Source organism: Haemaphysalis longicornis, unplaced genomic scaffold (assembly GCF_048455015.1).
Source record: "Haemaphysalis longicornis isolate Haplotype H1 unplaced genomic scaffold, Haemaphysalis longicornis Haplotype H1 scaffold_7, whole genome shotgun sequence".
NCBI lineage: Eukaryota > Metazoa > Arthropoda > Arachnida > Ixodida > Ixodidae > Haemaphysalis > Haemaphysalis longicornis.
This window is the reverse complement of record NW_027526422.1, coordinates 52,809,071-52,829,121: the sequence shown is the minus strand read 5'-3', so window position 1 is coordinate 52,829,121 and position 20,051 is coordinate 52,809,071. Positions and strand designations below refer to the sequence as shown.

Genomic DNA, 20,051 nt, shown 5'->3' with positions numbered 1-20,051 from the left:
ATGCTGCACAACGTGAGCGTAGAGGGCTTTAGAACGACGGGTACCATAAGGGACTGTATATGCTGCACAACGTGAGCGTAGAGGGCTTTAGAACAACGGGTACCATAAGGGACTGTATATGCTGCACAACGTGAGCGTAGAGGGCTTTAGAACAACGGGTACCATAAGGGACTGTATATGCTGCACAACGTGAGCGTAGAGGGCTTTAGAACAACGGGTACCATAAGGGACTGTATATGCTGCACAACGTGAGCGTAGAGGGCTTTAGAACTTGTTTATTTCTTACTGCCAGTGTGTGTGTGTCTGCACGAACAGCACACCTGAACACAAGACAGCAGCGTGAACGACCAGCTTTATGAGTATGTGTGTGCTGTCAGACCTGCTACTGCCAGCGCCCTGCTGCACGTTTTGTCGTGCTTGTGCGAGCCCATCTTTTGAGCACGGTCGTATCCTGAAGCAGTATTATGAGCAACGAACACGTGAGATTTTGAAGCGTTTTCTATGCACGAGCGCATAGGCGTGCGCAGGGTTCTCGATTAGGGGGGTCGAAGTCTTACCACAGCCCCCCCCCTTCCCCGGAAACTACCGACCTCTTCCCTCTGAAGGCCTAATGGTCAGAATGCCAGAGCAAAGACGAGTAATGTGTATACACCATTTTCCATAAGCAGCCGGGAAAGGAGGAAAATACTCTCAAACCAGTTCTCTGGGCGGCCGACCAGTGTTGCCTGTGCGCGCTGGGCTGCTAACATCGCTCGGCGCGGTATGATACAGGGGGTATTTCTCACCGCGTGCTTAGTTTTTGCGGAACTTTTAACTGTTTTAGCCAATGCTGCGATGCCGTTCAAGGCGCAAACGTCACTTGGTCAGCACTGCGTGGTGGTGGGTTATTGAACAACCAGAGAAAGCGAGAAACAGTCGCTGACAGCACGCATGTGCACGGCACTGCCTGGAGAAAATGCAGTGCGGTTGCGGCGTGTTTTTGCTGCATCGCTTCCCAACACACACCGAGTTGAGATATTGGTGGATGCTGCTGATAAATCGCAACGACTTTGTACCAACGACCAACTCCAGGGTTTGTTGGGTGCACTTGGACAGCAAGCAGACGGAGCAAAATCCATTTATCACACGCAAAGCTGCGACAGGGAACGGAACCCCCTGAAATGTTAGAAGCAACTTTATCCTTTACCATACAGCATTGATTGATTGGTTGATTGATTAATTGATTCATTATGGTGTTTAACGCCCGACGCTTCATGGGTGATGAGGCGCGCCGTAGTGGAGGGCTCCAGGTGAATTTTGACCACCTGGGGATCTTTCACAAGCGCCGATACAATACAGCATTACAATAACTTCTGGTTCCTTGTAGTCAGTTTAAAATACCATATATTGTTTGGTCATTACAGCCGATTGGCATTAAACAATACCCTTTTCATCTAATCAAACCTTTAAAATCACGGCGTTTTGTTTACTTTTTTTCAGGCCAATGCGTTACACTGGCAAACGATATGAAATGATAACTTTCTCCATCGCACATTGCTGGTCGATAGCAGGATAAGCAGGCAGCCCAATGTGGAAACGAAGCTCGAGATACGCGTGAACGCTGCATTTGGAAAATAGCTCAACCTGTTCACAACGCGGTCAAAGGAAAAGCTTTTAATCTTTTTGCGTTGTCATGGAATCTAATTACAATTACAAAACAGTTACTGCTGGTTGCGTAAAGCATTTGTGGTGCAAGCAGCGGTTTCACTAAGGTGGGCTCCGAGCGACAGGCCACATGCGCTGCGCAGAGTTAGGTCAATCATAATCACGATCATGATCAACCAGAATTAACTCGCCCGAACGTCAACCCTTCTGCTCAACCTTCGAATAGTAATTTGACTGGTTGTGCGGTCGTGTTATTTTTCCGCCCAGGTAATTTCGTTTCGTCAGTAACCGTCATAAGTCTAGTTAAGAAAGATTATATTACATTGCAATGTCAACAGCGTAGCAATCGCCTCGTCGAAAGTCCATCGCGAGCACGGATCACCGTGACCCACATATGCTGTGCGCGCTTCGCATTCGACGTCCGCGCTTCCGTAAACATGACTAATCGGTGAACATAACAAGCACGGTGGCATTGAAAACATGTATTTACTCCCCGATATCGATTTCTATGTCAGTCGGTGCCATACCGGTACGTTTGCATCGCGGAACTGCGGAGCACCGCCGGCACCACCACCACACTGCTACTGCTGCTCGCAACAGCCGGGATCGGCATTTTCCGCTCTGGCAGCAAATTAGGACCTAAAATCCGTCCGCAGATGATGAAAACGAAACAGAACACACACACATACAAGCACTGTAACCGCTAACTTAACGCCAAACCACTACGGTTCACTTGGTAATGCACAGGTACCGAGCTGACGCACGGAAAGAACGGAGCACTTAACAGCCCAGCGCAGAAGCTTCGGCGGTCGCTTCATAGACGGCGCTAGCGTCCGGTCAGAAAAAGCAAATGGCGGCGCCCACCTCTAGCAAGGAAAATGGTGTATAAAATTTTTATTTCAGTGATGGAATTGCAACACATGCAAAATATTTCTGAGCAGAAGCTTTTACTTTCGTGTGTGTGAGCAGGTCCCAGTGCGGATATAGTGCCTAGAACGTATATTCTAGGCACTATAGTGTGGATGCGGCATCGCTTTCACAACGCGCTGTCGAAAAAACTTCCATCCTCCCTAAAGCACAGAAACATATGACACATCTGTCTTTTATAAAGATAAAATTGTCTATTCCGAACCTCTCTTTGCGCAGCTGTTTTGCTGGGTGTTACGCACATTATTTATGACAAAAAGTAGAAGAAAGGCAAACCCCGCAATAGATGCAACAATGAAAATTAAGTGATAACGTGTTTCTCACGACGGCCTGCTTTTGGTCCCCGCCTTCCGGGGCTGAAAATAAACAGCTTTTGGAAGGTAACATATGATGGCTCTTTGGCTGCCATTGTCGTGGAAACACACGCGTGGTCATAACCCTAAGGGACAGGTTTGATTCGGTAAAGGTACGGGGCGAATTTGGCGCCCCCCTAAGATGATATGGGGGGGCGGCCGCCCCCCCTGCCCCCCCTGTGCGCACGCCTATGCACAAGCGCACAGGAGCTTATGTTAGCAGGCCATTGGTGGGCTTGTTACCAAAAGAGATATAGTTTATCTGCGCTTATAACTGTAACTTTTTCCTCATTTGTGTTCTTTCCACTTTTTCTTATATTACCTGTGCGCAATAAACTAATTTGTTTGAAGTCAGCACTGTCCTTCCGTCCCGTTTTGTCGCGCCATTTCTCGCCAAGATTCTGAACCAACTAGCCTAGTACATAAATGTGAGTTTGTTAGTGGAGGCAATGAGGTAACCGAACCGGCCGTCAGCTGAGCTTTGCGTTTGTTATAATTGCTTCTCCTGGGTGGCGGCTCTGTTAAGACTGAAGGCTACCCCATCAACACCATTGAGCATTCTGTCGCTGCTTGATTGGCTCTGGTCTTCTGACTCTTGGATGTGCTCTTCTATGTTGCAAGAAGATGTAAGGGAAAGAGGGAAGGAAATGCCCGTTTATTCACTTCTAAGTTAGGACAGCATACATAGTAGTTGTTAGACGACAACTAAAAGAAGCATGAGAGTTGCGTTGTTTCAGTTAAAATAAAAAAAATTGGCGAAGCTTGCACTAAGTTGTGCAAGGCTTGAACCATAGTGAAGCTGGAGGATTTCTTTTCTTTCTGTGTAAGTACTGAAGGACACACCACCATGTATTTCATTAGGTTTGAAATTGTTTATTTACATGTTCCGTCGTCGCTTTTTACTGTGGTAGTTGTGGTCATCGTCATGTCCATCTATATCGTCATCCTTCTCATGCATGACTGGCGTGCACGGATTGTTTTATCCGCAGGCTTTCACATTTCTCCCAAAGTAGAATGCGTCAGCACGCGCTAGAACCAGTGGCAACTGGCTTCGCAAACTGGGTGTCTGTAGCACGAGCTGTCTTGGGCTCTCTTCTTGAGGCGTGGACACTTGTGGGACTGTTTTTTTGGTATTTTTTGTGAGCACCACATGCAAGCCTGGACGATGCCGGGCGCTCCTCGTTAAGCGTGCGCTCACGTGCGCGGTAAACAGCGAGAGTAACCATGACGACCTGTGCTTTTTTTAATGTCGCTGAACACATGGCCAGCAACAACTGCTCCACGTTAAAAAGTTATTCAGCCTTTAGTGTCCCGTTAAACGCACTGTAAAACACTTGGGCAAGATTTTCTTTTCTTTTTCTTCTTCCACCTTGTACAGTGGTTCAGATACTGATGTTGAGTCAAGAGCTGCATCGCCTTCATCATTGCTTGTCAGTTATTGAGTACTTATAGTGAGCCTTAGATGCACCTGTTTTTGTTGAGCACATTCTGCAAACGACTGTTTTTTTCCATGGCCCACTTTGTTTTGTTGAATTTGTTGAAAGGGGAATACAAAACCAGTGAGTGCAGGCCTGTGGGTTGTGTGTCCTTTTTTACTCAACCGCACACTATTTATTGCAGGTGCTGTACACAAAATCTGAAGCTGAGGACATGGTTGTGCTGAACCCAAAGTGGCTGTGCAGTTCCGTCATTGGAGAGCTGCTCTCCCAGGAGCATCTGGAAAAGGCGCGGGTGACAGGCTGCTACACAGTTGAAGACTTCCAGTTTGCCTATACCGACGCAGATGCCATAGACCTCCTGCAGGTAGGACTGATTTCTAATGCTTGGGTGCTAGCTTGGTATACTGCTATTCTAGACTCCAGGCCACATTAGACACCATCCAACATTTTGACATTAAAGGAGTAGTGACACGAATATTCAAAGCTGAGATATGCTTTTTTTTTATTAGGAGATATCTCTCAGCAAGTTTCAACTGTAACCATTCAGTATAACATATTTTAAACCCATTTTAATCTTTGCCCACATGAGAAAGCCCAGAGCGGGCCAGCATGACATCATCTGCTCCTTGCCCCAAACTGTCGACGTCGGGGCTCCTGTGACGTAGCCGACACGCTGGTAGCGGTTGGAGCGCGCTGCTATGCCATGTGTATCATGTCATGGTTTTGGGACTGACGTCATGCTGCCTGGGCATGTGGGAATGGTTAAGACCTCGGCCGGTCTGGGAACACGCATGCGCTCGCTCACACGCGCGTCCAGACCGGCAGCGGTCTGGATACTGCGACAAGAATGGTGACGTGGGGGGCACCCTCCTGTCATGATGGCCGCTCTGCGTTCGTTTTGTTGAAACCGAAACTGAGATGAATAAATGACACTGTAAATGATTTTTTATCTGCGATTGGCCATCTAATGCACCATTCTATGATTAGTGGGCTGGTAGGCACCCATAGCAGCGAAAAAAAGAATTTTTTGCCACGTACAGTACCCACATTCTTTCAATCTCCATGACTTAAGAATTTTAGAGAGGTTAACAAGCATCAACATGCCTTGTGTCCTCAAAGACCTCTTCTTTGTTGCAGCCTTGATAAATAAATCTATAAAAAATACCTGCAGAAATTCAGAGAATTGTCTACTAATGCGTAGCATTCTTATGCCACTTGTTTAGAGTGCGAGTTCTTTACAGCCGAATTTTTTTTTTAATTCTGTCCGACCAATTATCCCCATTTGTGCTATTATAATGATTACAAGTGTTACTTCTGCCAAATCAGCATTTTTGTGTAACTGAAGGGCGTTACATGGTTTGCCACTTTTACTATTTTTAACAGCGAAGCTGTTTAGCACATTGTAATTTTTCGTGTCCACAGTTAAAAATGCGAAGAAATCGCCGAGGGCGCACGTGAGCGCGGGCCTCACGGTGACCGCCTGGCAATTAAAAAAACGAAGAAAATGTCGAGCACTCGTGTGTGCGTGCCTCGTGGCGAATTCCCAGTGTCCCCGGCGCACGTTTGTCAAGTCAAGCATTACCCACTTAAGGAGATTGCCAAGGTTGGCCAAAAAAAAAACTTCAGCATTCGCCGTAATCGTGGCAACCCTCGCTCGGAATGAGAAAGACACGTCATAGTGTATGCCCCTCCAACCCTCCAAGGCGATGTCCAATGATTATCACTCCCCAAAAAATGAAAGAAGCTCACTCTTATAGCAACAGTGATAGAGTAAAGGTTGTTGCAGCAGTGAAGAAGAAGCAAATTGGCTGCAATTGTAGACTTAAACCTTCGTGGCGGTCGTGAAAGTTGCGTACAGCTTCGATACCTTCAAGTGTTACGTGTTAGTGTGAGCTTCATTTTTTTTTCTATTTTTCGTATTTATTGGTTTTTTCAAAATTCTGTCCGACCAGTTATCTCTATTTACACTGTTATAACAATTAAAGGTATTACTTCCACTAAATCTGCATTTTTGTGGAGATGCAGGGCGTTACACGGTTTGCCATTCTTGCTGTTTCTTTTCTATTTTCGTAATTTTTTTTGTTTTAAAAGATTATGTCCAACCAATCATCTCTAATTATGCTATTATAACGATTAAAGGTGTCACTTCATAACGATTAAAGGTGTCACTTCCGCCGAATCTGCATTTTTGCGGAAATGCAGGGGGTTGCACGCTTTGCCACTTTCACAATTTTTTTTTTCATTTTTCTTGTTTCTTTGCTTTTATAAAGTATGTTCGACAAATTATTCCTAATTACACTATTATAACGATTAAAGGTGTTACTTCTGCCAAATCTGCAGTTTAGTGGAAATGCAGGGTGTTACACGGTTTGCCATTTTCGCTACTTTTTTATATTTTTCTTATTTTTTGTTTTTTCAAAAATAATGTCCAACCAATTATCTCCATTCACGCTATTATAATGATTGAAAGTGTTACTTCTGCCAAATCTGTATTTTTGTGAAAATGCAGGGCGTCGCACGGTCTTGGCTGTGGGGGTACCCGGCAAAGAATGCTACGCATTAATATTTCCGCTATGGTGCCAAAACACTGGATTGTGTTATCAGAGATTGAATTTTACTTTATGCAGCCCACGACTCTCTATTCGCTGGAGAATTTTAAGAAGAAGAAATGCTGGAGAACTTGCTAACAGAAGCTCTTGCTAACACATTCATGCCCCTATCGACAAACACGCGTCTTATGAGTTTCTCAATTTCACCTGTAAGTGGCATTCGACTTCAGCTGCCGCAACCCATGGTTAGCACACACTTGTTTTCTGAGAGGTTTGCAAGCATTCGGCTCCTTTACGCAGCTGCGGCACCGCGCAAGAAAGCCAACCCAAGACCTGGTCTGAAAAACATATTAAAAATGTGGTTGCCTGGTGGCAAAGCAAACTTTTATTCCTTGTCGGAAAAATGCATTGTGGTGTTCTAATGGACTGTTTTCCTATGCTGAAACCTATTTTACATCTACGAGGCTGCTGCTTGCTGTGTAAAAAGCCCGTTTTGCTGCTTTAGAATGTCTTTTTGACTGGTGCAAAATTCAAATTTTCTGCTACAAAGTAGCATTTTTTCTGATGCAAAAACTGCTCTAAAATGATTTTCTCAGATTCCTAAACGTGCTGTGTGGTTGCCTTGTGTGGCCTACCCTCACCAAGGACATGATATTGACAAACACCACTAAATGAGTTGGTGTCTTTAAAGATGCGGCATCTTGACTACATGTGCTAATTGGAAGAGTTTTTGCAAGTGATGGATCTCACATCTTTCCAAGATGAAGTGAGGATGTTCTATTTTTTTCTTTTTTTTCAAGTGGAGAGAATGTGTGAAATTTGTATGCTTCTCCTGGTTCTTCAGGCCACTGTGTTGGCTCCTCAGTCATACTTACCCTTCGTAGCTTCGTAGTACAGAAAAGCATGCTTTACAGGCAGTGCAAACTTTTTTTAGGTGATATCTTGATGGAGGACATCATGAAAGATGGCAAAAGGGCAATCAACACCTTCACTGTAATAGTTGGCAATACCTACACACGTACCCACACCTACGCTTCTACAACTCAACCATAAGTGGTGCTGACGCATTCTCGCATCATAAGAGAAAACTTAGGTGCCCCCGTAACTTTTCCTTCCTCACGCTTTCCAGGTATTGGAGAACCTGAAAATGTGCACAAAGTGTGACAATGACGGTGATGTGGAGTACGAGTTTCCCTGCTACAACTTGGTGGAGACCCTGGAAGGCCTATGGGACCCTTCGGACCCCCGTTACGCACAGGGCGTCTACTGCGGGGTGCACGTCTTGCCATTTGATGACTTCCCGCACATCTTGGCCACCATCTTCACTAGGATTCAGGTGAGAAGGAGTTTTCAGTGAAGATTAGGCGACTACTAACGTCTAACCGGTTCAACTGGTGTTGAGAGTTGTTCCATAAATAAAAGTATGAAGAGATTGTTACTGGGTTTAGATACACGCCTGCCTAGTGTAAATCACTCAGATTGGCAGATGCGCCAGGTCTCTCTGGGTGAGTGATTTTCAGAATATGTGGAGGTCTCTTCTAGACACGAAAAAAACCCGAAAGGAAGGAGTGTGCTGGCATGTTACATGCTGTCAAAACAATTGGCAATTGCACCCTAATTAAGTCTCTCGTTCTCTAGTTTTGTGAAACCCTGTGATCATTTGGCCTTCTTGCAGAACTCTGATGCTGTGCAAAAAAGACAGCTTGAAAGTTCCCACTGTGTAGAACAATTGGAACAGCCAATGTGCTTTCAAAAGGAACTTTCGGCTTTGGCACCGGGTTTGACAGAATAAAAAAAGATGTGTGAGACAGGCTCTGGGGTTTGTGGTTAAGGCTTTGAGGACACTTGAAATGCCTTTGGGGACCCCACCCTGACAACCTATAATAGATCGCTTGGCCGCTTGTAAACTTTTTGAAGTTTCCTAGCCATGTGTGACATTGAGGAGCTTAACATGCATAATTTTCAGTACTATTTGTTGGTGCAATCCAGTTTGGCATCTTATGATAAGGAAATATGTAGCTGCGTTGTTCTAGCTAGTGCTCAGAAAGGCCAAATAATTCCAGCTGTGTTGCAGAAATGGACATATTGTGTGTACATTGGGCATGATGATGCTTTCTTGGTTAGTCAGGGTAGCATATTTCTCTGTTGTGTGCCAAAAATATTCTAAACTGATGTCGGTGTGGGTTTAAGATTTTGCTTCTCAATGAAAAAAGAGATGTCGCTCGATATTTTATGCTTTGGGTAAAAAAATGAAGAAGATATGGGAAATAGAGCAAGAGGAAAAGGACCCTCTGGTGTTTCTTGGAAAAATATGAACTGAGGTTTTAGCAGCAAAGTGCAGGTGTTTTAGTTTTAACCTGAGTACCACAGGAAACGAGCAAATATACTACAGTTAAACCTCGATATAACGAAGTCGTACTTGGGGCCGCAAATTTCGTTAAATCGAGAATTTCGTAAAATCGAGGTTTCGATTTTACAGTTCATTTAACCAGTTATTGGGGTTTCAACACTTTGGCCCTCGCCAGGCAACAACTGCTATGTAGTTACCTCTCCACTTAAAGCGAAATTTGTACTAAAACTGGCCACGAAAATTGTGTGAATTAAGAGTTTCAACACTTAGGCAATGGAATTCGGATAGCCGACGGTAGTTCATGTGTCATCGTAACACCGGTGCTTTTTCCGCAATGCCTCATTAAATATGATAGCAGACTAGGTTTCCACTTTTTCTTTTTTTCATTTAGGTCACTACTAAATGCCGCTGTTAGTCAATTGAACCCGCGTCCATGCCCCATGAACTTCACCCCAGCGAGGTGCTCGTTCGAAGTTACGCCTCTTTTCATTTATTCAGTGGTAGGCTTAGGTGCAGCGTTGGGGGGTGCGGCGGGCCAACAGCGGAAGGCTGCTATGAAACTTTCGAAAGACTTTTTTCATGTACAAAGGCTCTGCAGTATGGGCGCGTGATGCAACCACGACACTCAAGATAAAGCCATGATTATGAGTTGAGCGGAGTACATGCAGACCGCTTCACTGTGTGGAGCAGCGCTTACGTGCTCCGGAAAGCGGAAAGCTTACATTAAATATCTTCCGGCCAAATTCGATTAAGTAATTACTTTTATGCCCATTGAGCCCTTACGAAACCAATTTCTCTGCACCGCAGCTGTCTAATGAACACTGGTGAAACGAAGATGACCACGTTCAAAGAGAGCAATTTATTGCCACCAGCACTCAATGTTCAAGCCATAGTGAAGAAGTCCGTAAGCAGTGCTTGGCGTTTCTTGACCAGGGCGGGCTTTACGTGACGCTCGTATGCTGACAGAGCTAACAAGGCTTGCTCTTTAAACATTCGTGTGCGCCTGCGTGCCTCCGCAGAACGTCGTTGGCATCCATCACACCTCGGTGGCTGTCGGTTTCACCGAACTTCCTCAGGCTCTTGTTCGTAACACTTTTCTTTCCCTTTGAGTGCTCATGCTGCTTACAAGACTCACTTAACGATGCACGAACAAAATATTAATGTGGTTATCAGCGAGCACAACCTAGAGCAGCAGCACCGTGAGCAATGACGCGTAGAAAAAAAGCTTGAAGTAGGCTTCGGCAGCCTAAGCATGGAGGGCGCTGGCGTAGGCAACAATGGAGACGTCAAAATGGTGGCCGCACTATTAAACCGTCCATGACCGCTAGCAGTTTGTGCAGCTTCATTCTTCGCTTTTAATTGTTGTTAACGGTAGATTTCACCGCTTTTCTTTCATTTTAGCCTTTCAAGAGTCACTGCGAGTACTGAATTTTTTCAATGTAGGGTCTGAGAGGCAAAATAAAACGTGCCTCGACCGGAATTTCATTCTTCCTTTCTTGCCGACACCTCGTTAAATCGGAAGCGCCGCACAAAATTACTTAGTAAAATCGAGACAAAAATACATGCATTTAGCAAAATTTTGATAGAAAACTTGAAAAAATTCGTTATATCGCAAATTTCGTTAAATCGAGGTTCAACTGTATTATGACTCAACTGCTTATGTCTGTTGAGTAAACAAAGTAAACTTTGCAGTCAACATCAAAACAGACCTAATAAGAGAAGAGAGAATGAATTTGTAGTGAATAAGACTGGCAAGGCAGACTCTTATTAATGCCGTCAAGTCTGTGAGCGATGTACCTTCCCAGTTTTATGACTGGGGTACTTTTCTGGGCACTTATATAAGTCAGCAGTACTTAATACATTAATGGTACAATTTGCCTGACCTGCTGATGATAATGCAGCAGTTTAGAGCACGGGCTGTACTCTAGCTCAAAGTGGCCAGGTTACATCAGATGCACATCAGTTTGTAGCAAAATGCCCAAATACTCCATTCTTGAGATATTAGTGCGGGGGGTTGTACTCATATGTTGTGTTTTTGACTGCACCTTCCACAGGCCAAATGTGACCCATAGTGTGAAACTGCATATATCAGTGTTGTATTTGTCTAAAGGATACTTGGCGAATTTCAAGCTTAGTTCCTAATAGGTGTGTGAAGTTATAAGTAATGGAGTGCCTGCATTTTGAATAGAAACTTTCTCGCATGTGCTTCTGCTGCCAGCTTCTAGGAATGTTAGCAGTGTGGCAACCTCTTTAATTAAAGCTTAAAAAGGTTTAAAACAAAACACTTGGATGGGTAGTGAGAAAATGCATTTTTGCGCATCATAATAGGAATGTCGACAAAAATTGGATGACTTGCTCATGGTTTTTTTTTTTTTTTTTTTTCTTAGCTCTTAATGTGAACGTCACATGCCAGTTGAAACCAATGGATCTGTAGTATCATGTTTTTGTTTTTGTGCAGTGTAAAGTAATCACACCAAGCCAGCCTAGATGTAACAGATTCACCGGGAAACTTGGGCTTTATCCATATCTTTCTGTGCGTATCGTTTCTGTGTCTTCATTTGTGCAGTGCAAGTTTCGTGAAAAAACAATCACCCAGCTCATTTCTTAAGTTTCTACCGTATTTTCCAGTGTATAAGTCACGGCTTTTTTCTGAAATTTTCATTGCTGCGTCTTATCCACCGGTGCGACTTATGTATGGAATAAATTTGGTACGTGGCGGTCACGCGTGGTCCACACTTGAAAAGGTGCCTGTGTGCTGCGGGAAGTCAGCGCACGTTAAGAGAGACACAGCTCTATGGTCTAAATGAATTAATTATTTGTTAGCGAGTCGAAGGAAGAAGGCTTCAATGGTTTTGCCTAAATGCCGCCGTCTGTAAGAACATGCCATCTGTGTGTGAATTAATAAATCATTTTTGAGAAGCTAGTTCTGTCTGGACTTCGGATGGTAGATGCACGTGTCCAGCACTGCTTACTGGTGGATGCGTTCAGAGGCGGCAGCCGCCACAACCATGTACTTGCACCGCACTTTCTAACAAACTGACCCTCTACGAGTTTACCTGATTAACAAGTGCGTTTTGTGCACTGGTGCGTCTTATACTGTGGTGCGACTTGTGTGAGTTTTTTTTTTCGAAAAACTGCCATTTTGAGGGGGTGCGACTAATACAAAAGTGTGACGTAGAGACCAGAAAATACGGTATATGAGTTACTTTCTTTTATTCCGGACACTTGTTTGACCGAAAGAAGAGGTGCGACTTTTTCAGTCACAGCATGCGCTTCATATGTACAGGTTCAACTGCGGAGGGCATCGATGGAGCACGCCGACTCTGACAGTGATCTATACCAGTGGCTACGGGGTAGCAAATTCTGCAGTGGTGCCCTGGAGGGAATGCTTACTCTTGTGGACAATGACAGCGCATTGGAAGTAAAAGTTCGAGGTCCGAGAGGATCGTCTTCAAGCTGGTGAGTAACGACAGTACAAGTGGCACATCGGTTATCTGCAGCCTTACTGCAAAAAGCGAGGCAACACAGTTGGGCCGTTGTGGTGGCCTTGGGGACCACATATAGACTGTTCAGCTGGACATGTTCTCTTATTTTTTTAAATAGAAAGGGAACGAGAACGCGGGTTCGATTCCCGGCCGTGGCGGCTGCTTTTCTGATGGAGGCAAAAAGCAACAACGGCCATTTGTTCGAGATTTCGGCGCACGTTAAAGATCCCCAGGTGGTCAAAATTAATCCGGAGCCCTCCACTATGGCGCGCCTCATCACCTGCGTTGCGTCGGCGCGTTACAATAAATCAATCAATCAAATAGCGAGAGATTTACTTGAAACACCTGGACATTTACATGTCCAGTAAGTTAATATAATTGCTGTCTGAATTTCCTCTTGCATTCAGTTGCAGCCAACACCCAGAAACACTTTTCGCATGTTTAGTTTGTGTAGAAGGAAGTGGCTGGTCTTCTCAGTCAGGAGTATTTACTTTCTTGTAATGTAACATTGAGAAGTCAGCATACCAATGTATCGTTAAACAATTACCGAGAGATCTTGTAAGTTGCTGTGCTTTAAGTGCCGTGGAGTAGTTGTCTTGGACACGTAAATGCGATCCTGGTTGTGGCGGCTGTTTTTCTGAAGGGGTGAAAAATGCCCATAGGTTTAGATTTTGGTGGGCATTGAAGATCGTCAATAGATCTAAGCTAAAGCATAGTCCTCCACTATGGTGTTCCCCATAGTCCAGGTGCACCTCCGGTGCGCACCATCCCCCCTTTTTTAGAGTAAAGATCTTTAGACTTAAGTGCACATTGAGTTAATATTAAGTAAGTCCAGTTTTCAAAATTAAAACGCAATAGATTTTTTTTATAGTACAACTTGAACAACCTTTGTCCAGGATAACTATGTGAATTGCGGTTGTTCCATCGCAATGGCCTAATTGTGGCCATGGAGATGGAAGTGCTTTTGCAGGGATTTAACTGCATTTTTTAACATTAAAACAGGCTGTAGTAAGAGTGTAGTAACCGATGTCCACTGCCTTTTCCTTGAGATATTTTTTAATGTGTATAATTTGACAGCTTCTACTTTCTGGAAGACCTGCTGATGGTCGTCGACGATGTGCTCGGCGAAGTGTGCCCTGGTGCTCAGTTCGAGCGGCACCTCCTCAGTGCCGCCGACCTCCGGCACCACGCTCTGTCCCCGGCGCGCTACCCAGCACGCCTCGTGATGCGCGCTATGCTTCGCGACGGTGCGGGGCTCCATGCCCAAGTGCTCCACCCACAGACCGGCATGCCTGAGTCAGCATGTGACCTCCTCTGCTGCCGTGACGTTGCCTCCGTCGCCTCGCTGGTATGCGGCCCCGACACGCACGCCTCGCAGCTCTCGCTGTTGACGCGCCAGCGGTTGGGCGCCGCGCTCGACCCCCCCGAGAAGCTTGGCCGTGACTGGTGCCTTCTCGCGGTCCAGCTTGGAATGACCGAGCGGCTGCCCGAGCTCGACCCCGAGTCAAAGGAGTCGGGTGCGCTCGCCACCTCGGGCAAGAGCCCCATCGCCAGGGTGCTGGGCGAGTGGACGCTGGTGATGGACAGCACGATCGGTCACCTGGCAAGGGCACTAGATGAACTGGGCCGAGAGGACGCAGCTGACATTGTGCTGGGGACGTCCCCCCTGGTCAAGGTGGCAGTCGCGGCGGTCGCGACCTCACCAGCTTCACCCACTTCGCCGCGTCCAGGCAGGCATGAAGATGCGAGAGTGGCGGCAGCTGTGTCGGCAGCGTCGAGTTCGAACATCTCACGGTAGTGCATGTTCCAGTTCTGTGCGCGAGTTACACGGATTGTTTGTGCCAGACGTGGAGAGTAAGCAGAGAAGAGGCAGACACAAGGTGCTGAAATTGAAGACTACTGGTTCCTGACAAGCTGGTGCAACATTTGCGTCCACATAGGAAGATTTACACTAACACCCTTGACTTTCAGGAACAAATAAAAACAGGGCTACAACCAGGACTTGGAGGAACCCCCCCCCCCCCCCGCAGCAGGGGGTGAATGAACATTCAAAAGTATGCTGTGTGGTCTTTGTGTGCTTTGAAAAGCCAAACTGGGCAAACAAGAGCAACACATTAGTTCGTGGAGAACTTTCCTGGCAGCATCTTGAAAACTAGCATTCTGGTAATGTCGAGTTTTGTGCGTAGTTATCTTAGTTTTCTGATGTTGCTGCTGTGTACGGTGCTCTAAACTTGCTCAACAGTGGCCATGAATCTGATCTTTTATTGCAACCTGACTGTTTTTGCTGTACTTTATTTCAAAGTACTCTGGGGTGTCTCCCCTCCAAGAACCTAATCTCATTCATCTCGTGCTTTTGGCGTATGTGTCACGAGAGGGAAATCGGAAGCATAGAACTCAATACACTGCATTAGGAAAAAAAAAAATGCTGTATTAGAAAACTTTCTTGGAATGCTTTACTGTTGCTGATTGGTGGCGTGCCTCGAATGAGAAACAAAGAAAGAAGCAACACTGTGGTTTGTTCATGCATTTTGTGAGCTTTTTTACTTGATGTAAGACATTGCAGTTACACTGGTGTTGTAGCAAGTGCACGTCTGTATATACATGTGCTTACAGCACATGCTCTTGTGCACCTGATCAGTCAGTTAGCAATGTGAATTGAAGATCAGCAGAACAGAATGCATTGCTTAATGTAAACTTCTGCCATGTGCTGGCAGAAGCCTCTAATGAAGTGGCATCACAAGACGTGTAAACTATGTGGATAGCAGTTTAATTGTGAATTTTGTTGAGTGCCCGGTCAGGCAGGAGAAAAGTGCATAGAAGTTTGTCAGCAGGCCAGTTATATTTTGTTTGTATGTTCCACTAAGTTGATTTTTTGTTCTGTGAATTTAACTTTTGTTTGACTACAAGTGCAGGGACACTTGCTAATGGTGACAAGTGTAGGAACAAGTGTCACTACTAATTTGGTTTTATGAATACTCCATCCTACATTCTTTTCTTTTTCAACATTGTCGGAAGTGCTTCAGCTACTTAATTATCTCGTTATGCAAGTAAATGTGTGACGCATTAGAATTTTGGTCACCGACTGCCAAGTAAACTAATATGTTGCATCAACAGCTATGAAAGCAGGCGGTGTTTTACATGTGCATACTGTTTAATATTATGACATGCTTACATTTAACAGATGTCTTATCCAAAATATCAGGAAAGTTTCCAGTATCAAAGTTTATGTTTATTTCTTTTCGAAGTTTGCTGCGGTTTGAATACGAAATTTGCATCTAGCTGGTGTCGCATGCAATCGTTTTGTCGAGACAAAGGCAATTTCACGCGACTTGGAAGCGTAGAGTGCATATTTGCGCTGTCCAGATCCATGATGTTTGTCGAGCGTGGTCTCTGCGCAGTTTTTTACTTTTTCGTGAGGCGCCATCTGTATTGAAAGGAGGCTGCGGCTCGATCCTTTACAAGTTTATTCGCACGTTTAGCTTATGAAACGCTATCATACTTGTCTTATACAGCTTATTCTAATCAGCCTTTCTAACCATATTATCCTTGTAATCAGTGCAGCATAGCTGTTGTGCAACAGAAACTACATTAGAGTGTTGAAACACACACACAAAAAACCCAGCAGAATCACGGTTTGTAACCTTGTGTAGAATCATTCATCAAATAGTAATGGCGTCTAACAAATTTGTAATGCGCAATAATATGTAGGCTAAAAAACTGTTAATAGCTTGTTGGAACATACTTAGTTTGATAACAGCGCTAGGACAGGACACAGAGAAGGCAACACGAGACTGGGCGCTGTGTCCTCTGTGTCCTGTCCTAGCACTGTCATGAAACTAAATATGTAGACTAGTGATAGTTTTTGTACATGCTTGATCAAGCAAGAAAGGGATTTCTGTCACCGCGTTTGACACACTTTACAGTTTATACGGCGTCTGATTTGTGTAGATGGGCAAATGGTGCTTGATAGCCTTGATTAAACCCTTTCACAACCTAGGGGCTCTCCGCGGAGGTTGTGCAAGTGTGTGTGCGTGTGCTTTCTAGCATTCACTGCAGCCACAATGCAATGTCTGAAATGTGCCAAGTAGGTAGACTTTTGTTAATACGGATGACGTGTGGTTGCATTTTCAAGTGCTATGATGTACCCGGCATTTCCGACGTTTTTCAAATGTGATTTGTGTGTGCAAGTAGGCAATATGCCTGCGTGATGACAACGTCCAAGTTGCTGCTTTAGTTTAAAAGGATGGGTTGCTTCGACTATGCAATGGCGGGAACTTTGAATCGGGCAAGGATGCTGCTAGACTGTCATTTATACCAGAGCCACGAATGAGGTACCAGGCCATGCAACTATCGAGTAGGTTGGTTTTCTGCCAGATGAAGACAGTGCAATTAGCCACGACTTGAACTTCTGTGTCCTTGGACGCATGGTGCTTCTTATGTTCTGTTGTTTTGTTGCTGCTCTTTTTTTACTATTGTCACAATAAAGCTGCCATTTAAAAAAAGAAGAAAGATGACTTATAAAAGGTTGCCTCTCAGAAGCACAAGAAGAAAAAAAACTATGTTGATTCCTCTGTCATAGGAATCGGTAAAACACGAAAGGGAAATCTGCAGCGAAATCTACAGCTGAGCATGATTTGCGGGTCGGCGGCTGTATTGTTGGTGCGTTTGGCGAGCACCGTCCTGGTGGGGGGGTCGCTTCGGCAAAGGTGTATTGGCGTCATTTCTGTGATGGATATGATGGCAGTGAAATCTTGATTTATCTTGGCATAACACACTTTCGTGTTAAAATATAAAACCCGAAAACAAACAACCCTAAGTATAACGTACTGATGATGATGATTGCTATTGGTTTCCCCTTTGTAGCGGGGTGATGACATGTTATCTCACCAAAAAAGACTAATATACCTATGTTTAATACTACCGCTGCTTAGGGCAGGCACAAAAAGCTTATTAGGCACAAAATACTTTTTTTTTTCTGTTACAGGTGGTAACTGCCCTAGCCAATATTCCCCTCTCTGCTTTTCGTCCACCAGCATTCATACTAATCTTCTTTTCGTCCCCTCGAAAGCTTTGAAGTTAACTTCCTCTATGCTACCCTTAAATCCTAGGGCTTCTGCAGAAGCCGAATATTTCCCTCATGTAGATTTGGATGAATACCCTCACATTCTCTTTAGTACTAAAGGTTGCTTTTCCGCAAGAACACCCTGTGTGTAGGTGTGCACCCTTTACAGGCTGCTTGATTCGTTGTACTTGATTCGTTGTACAGGCCACTTGATTCGTCGCATACACGCGCAACTTCCCCTTTAATATGAAACGAACTACATGGCCACTCTGCCCACACCGCAATGTGCGAGAAACCCTCCAGCACCTGCTCTGTAAATGTGCTTGATTTAGTGCGCAAAGAGTCGTTCGCAGTGTCTTTGGGACTGCCTCTTAACGTGGACATTCAGCTAGAGGATGTTTTAGGACCGTGGGCATGTTCCAAGCGTGCTTCACGAGCTACGAAAGCTCTGGTAGAGTACCTGCAACAAACATGTCTAGACCAGTCTCCGTAAATAACTTAACCTCTTTGGGCGCATTAAGTTCTTCAACATAATCACCATCATCGTCATCACGTCGTCAACTGGCATAGAAAGTTAGGCATTTTAGCCCGGCCAACATCGCCAGACTTCATTAAAGATCCCCTCTCTCTCTCTCTCTCTCTCTCTCTCTCTCTCTCTACCCTCCACACGTTAGCAGCGGTTATACAAAAGTTAGAATAGTGCGTGCCATGTGACATGTGACTGGGATGACATCACCTGACTAGAACAGGTGCATTCCAGTCGGTCAGAACTCTGATTCTGGGAATGTTGCGCTGTTACCATTCTGCTTGTTGAAGTATCTGGCGCCAAAAGACGCATAAAAGCAAGCAAAGAAATAAGCGCAAAAATGATGTATACTCGGTTACAACTCAAGAACGGCACCACCTCATGTAGTGTATCACTCCGCCAAAGCGCCGGACCCGTGACGTCAGTGCGCGCGCGTTTTGAAAGGGGTTTGCTATGAATGCGTGATATCGTCTGCCTTGTCTCACGCAGTTTGCTTGTCGTCACTGGAGTCGTTTATAAGCATATTAAGTCCAAAAAATCACGGGAACGGCTCACACCATGTTCAAAATATTCCCAGTAACGCCCTACTTGCGCCGCGCGGAGAAACATCCGGCTACGGTGATAAGGCACAGCGGACATTCGGGTGCCGTTGTCACCGAGTATAGCTTGTCAAAGTAATATGTGCCAAAACGGAAGCGAAGGAAGAGATATGCAATTGCAACGTAGCAATTCAGAACTCTTTGGCATCACCAGGCTTCCTGCAAAGCAAGTAAGCAGATTAAAGTATCCTGAGGAATTTTTTTAACGCAGCAGTTCTAGGGCTGGGCTTGACAACACTCTGTGCTGGTATTGTGCCATGCTCTCTCCCTAGCAGGTTTCTCTGCCCTGCAAAAAGCGGTTCTCAGCATAGAAAAAATTCCTAAAAATAACCTAAAAAATTGGCTCCAATCCACGCTGCGAAGGTGGTTGGAATGCGAAGCTGTAAACGACACTTACAACGATTACTCATGAGGCGTCACTTGAATTCGCACACGTGGCTCAACAAAGAGTGAGACCAGAGAGGCTGCCAGCCGGCACCTGGTTCGCTGGGGCGGCGTCCCGAACTCAGCAGCATCGGCACAAATAAAATGTAGAGGAGCGTCTTTCGAAGGGTGAGGAGGGGGCGGCACGCGTGGCTATGGCGTCATCTCTCTCATTGCCTCCCCTTCACTCTTGTTTCATCTGTCGCCTCAAAAAAAAAAAAAAAAAAAAGTCCTTCCCCTCTCCAGACGCTGAATACAAACCACCGTCTGTCTCCCCGTCGCCACGTGTGTGGGCATAGCTTAGTCGGCAAGACGACGGGTTCTCGCTCCGCTTCTCTATTCGGACCCAGGTTCGATCCAGTAGTAGCCTGGGTTGTTTCTTTGTGTAGCCAGTAGTCGCCAGGGAGTTTTCCGCTGATGCGAAGATGAAACTTTCCTTGGCTGGTTAGAGGTGTACTGCTTCGCAGGACCAAGCGTCGTATCTAAGACGGCTTATATTGCCCCTAAACGACGTCTTCCAAGCATCGCACTTGTGTTTAGAGGTACAGCCGACAGATCAGATCAGATTAAACTTTATTGTTGCCACGGGTGGGACCGTTTTCAGGTCGATTTCAGTGTCCTTCCGGCGACGGCAGGATTTTATTACTGGTTTATTACTGGTTCGTCGCTGATATACTCCGCTGCCCACTTGACC

At 45.3% G+C, this 20,051-nt stretch overlaps 1 protein-coding gene across 6 annotated transcripts in view; it reads left to right on the top strand.

The window, feature by feature from the left end:
• The window catches only part of LOC144145633 (death-associated protein kinase 1-like), a 140,674-nt gene extending 123,803 nt beyond the window's left edge, over positions 1-16,871 (top strand). For all 6 annotated transcript variants that reach the window (XM_077677304.1, XM_077677306.1, XM_077677308.1 and 3 more), the window contains exons 16-19: positions 4,545-4,727; positions 8,042-8,248; positions 12,549-12,721; positions 13,825-16,871. In XM_077677304.1, the coding sequence (XP_077533430.1) occupies positions 4,545-4,727; positions 8,042-8,248; positions 12,549-12,721; positions 13,825-14,545 (1,284 nt within the window). In that variant the 3' untranslated portion in view covers positions 14,546-16,871. The remainder of the gene's footprint in view (positions 1-4,544; positions 4,728-8,041; positions 8,249-12,548; positions 12,722-13,824) is intronic.
• The last annotated feature ends 3,180 nt before the right edge of the window (positions 16,872-20,051 follow it).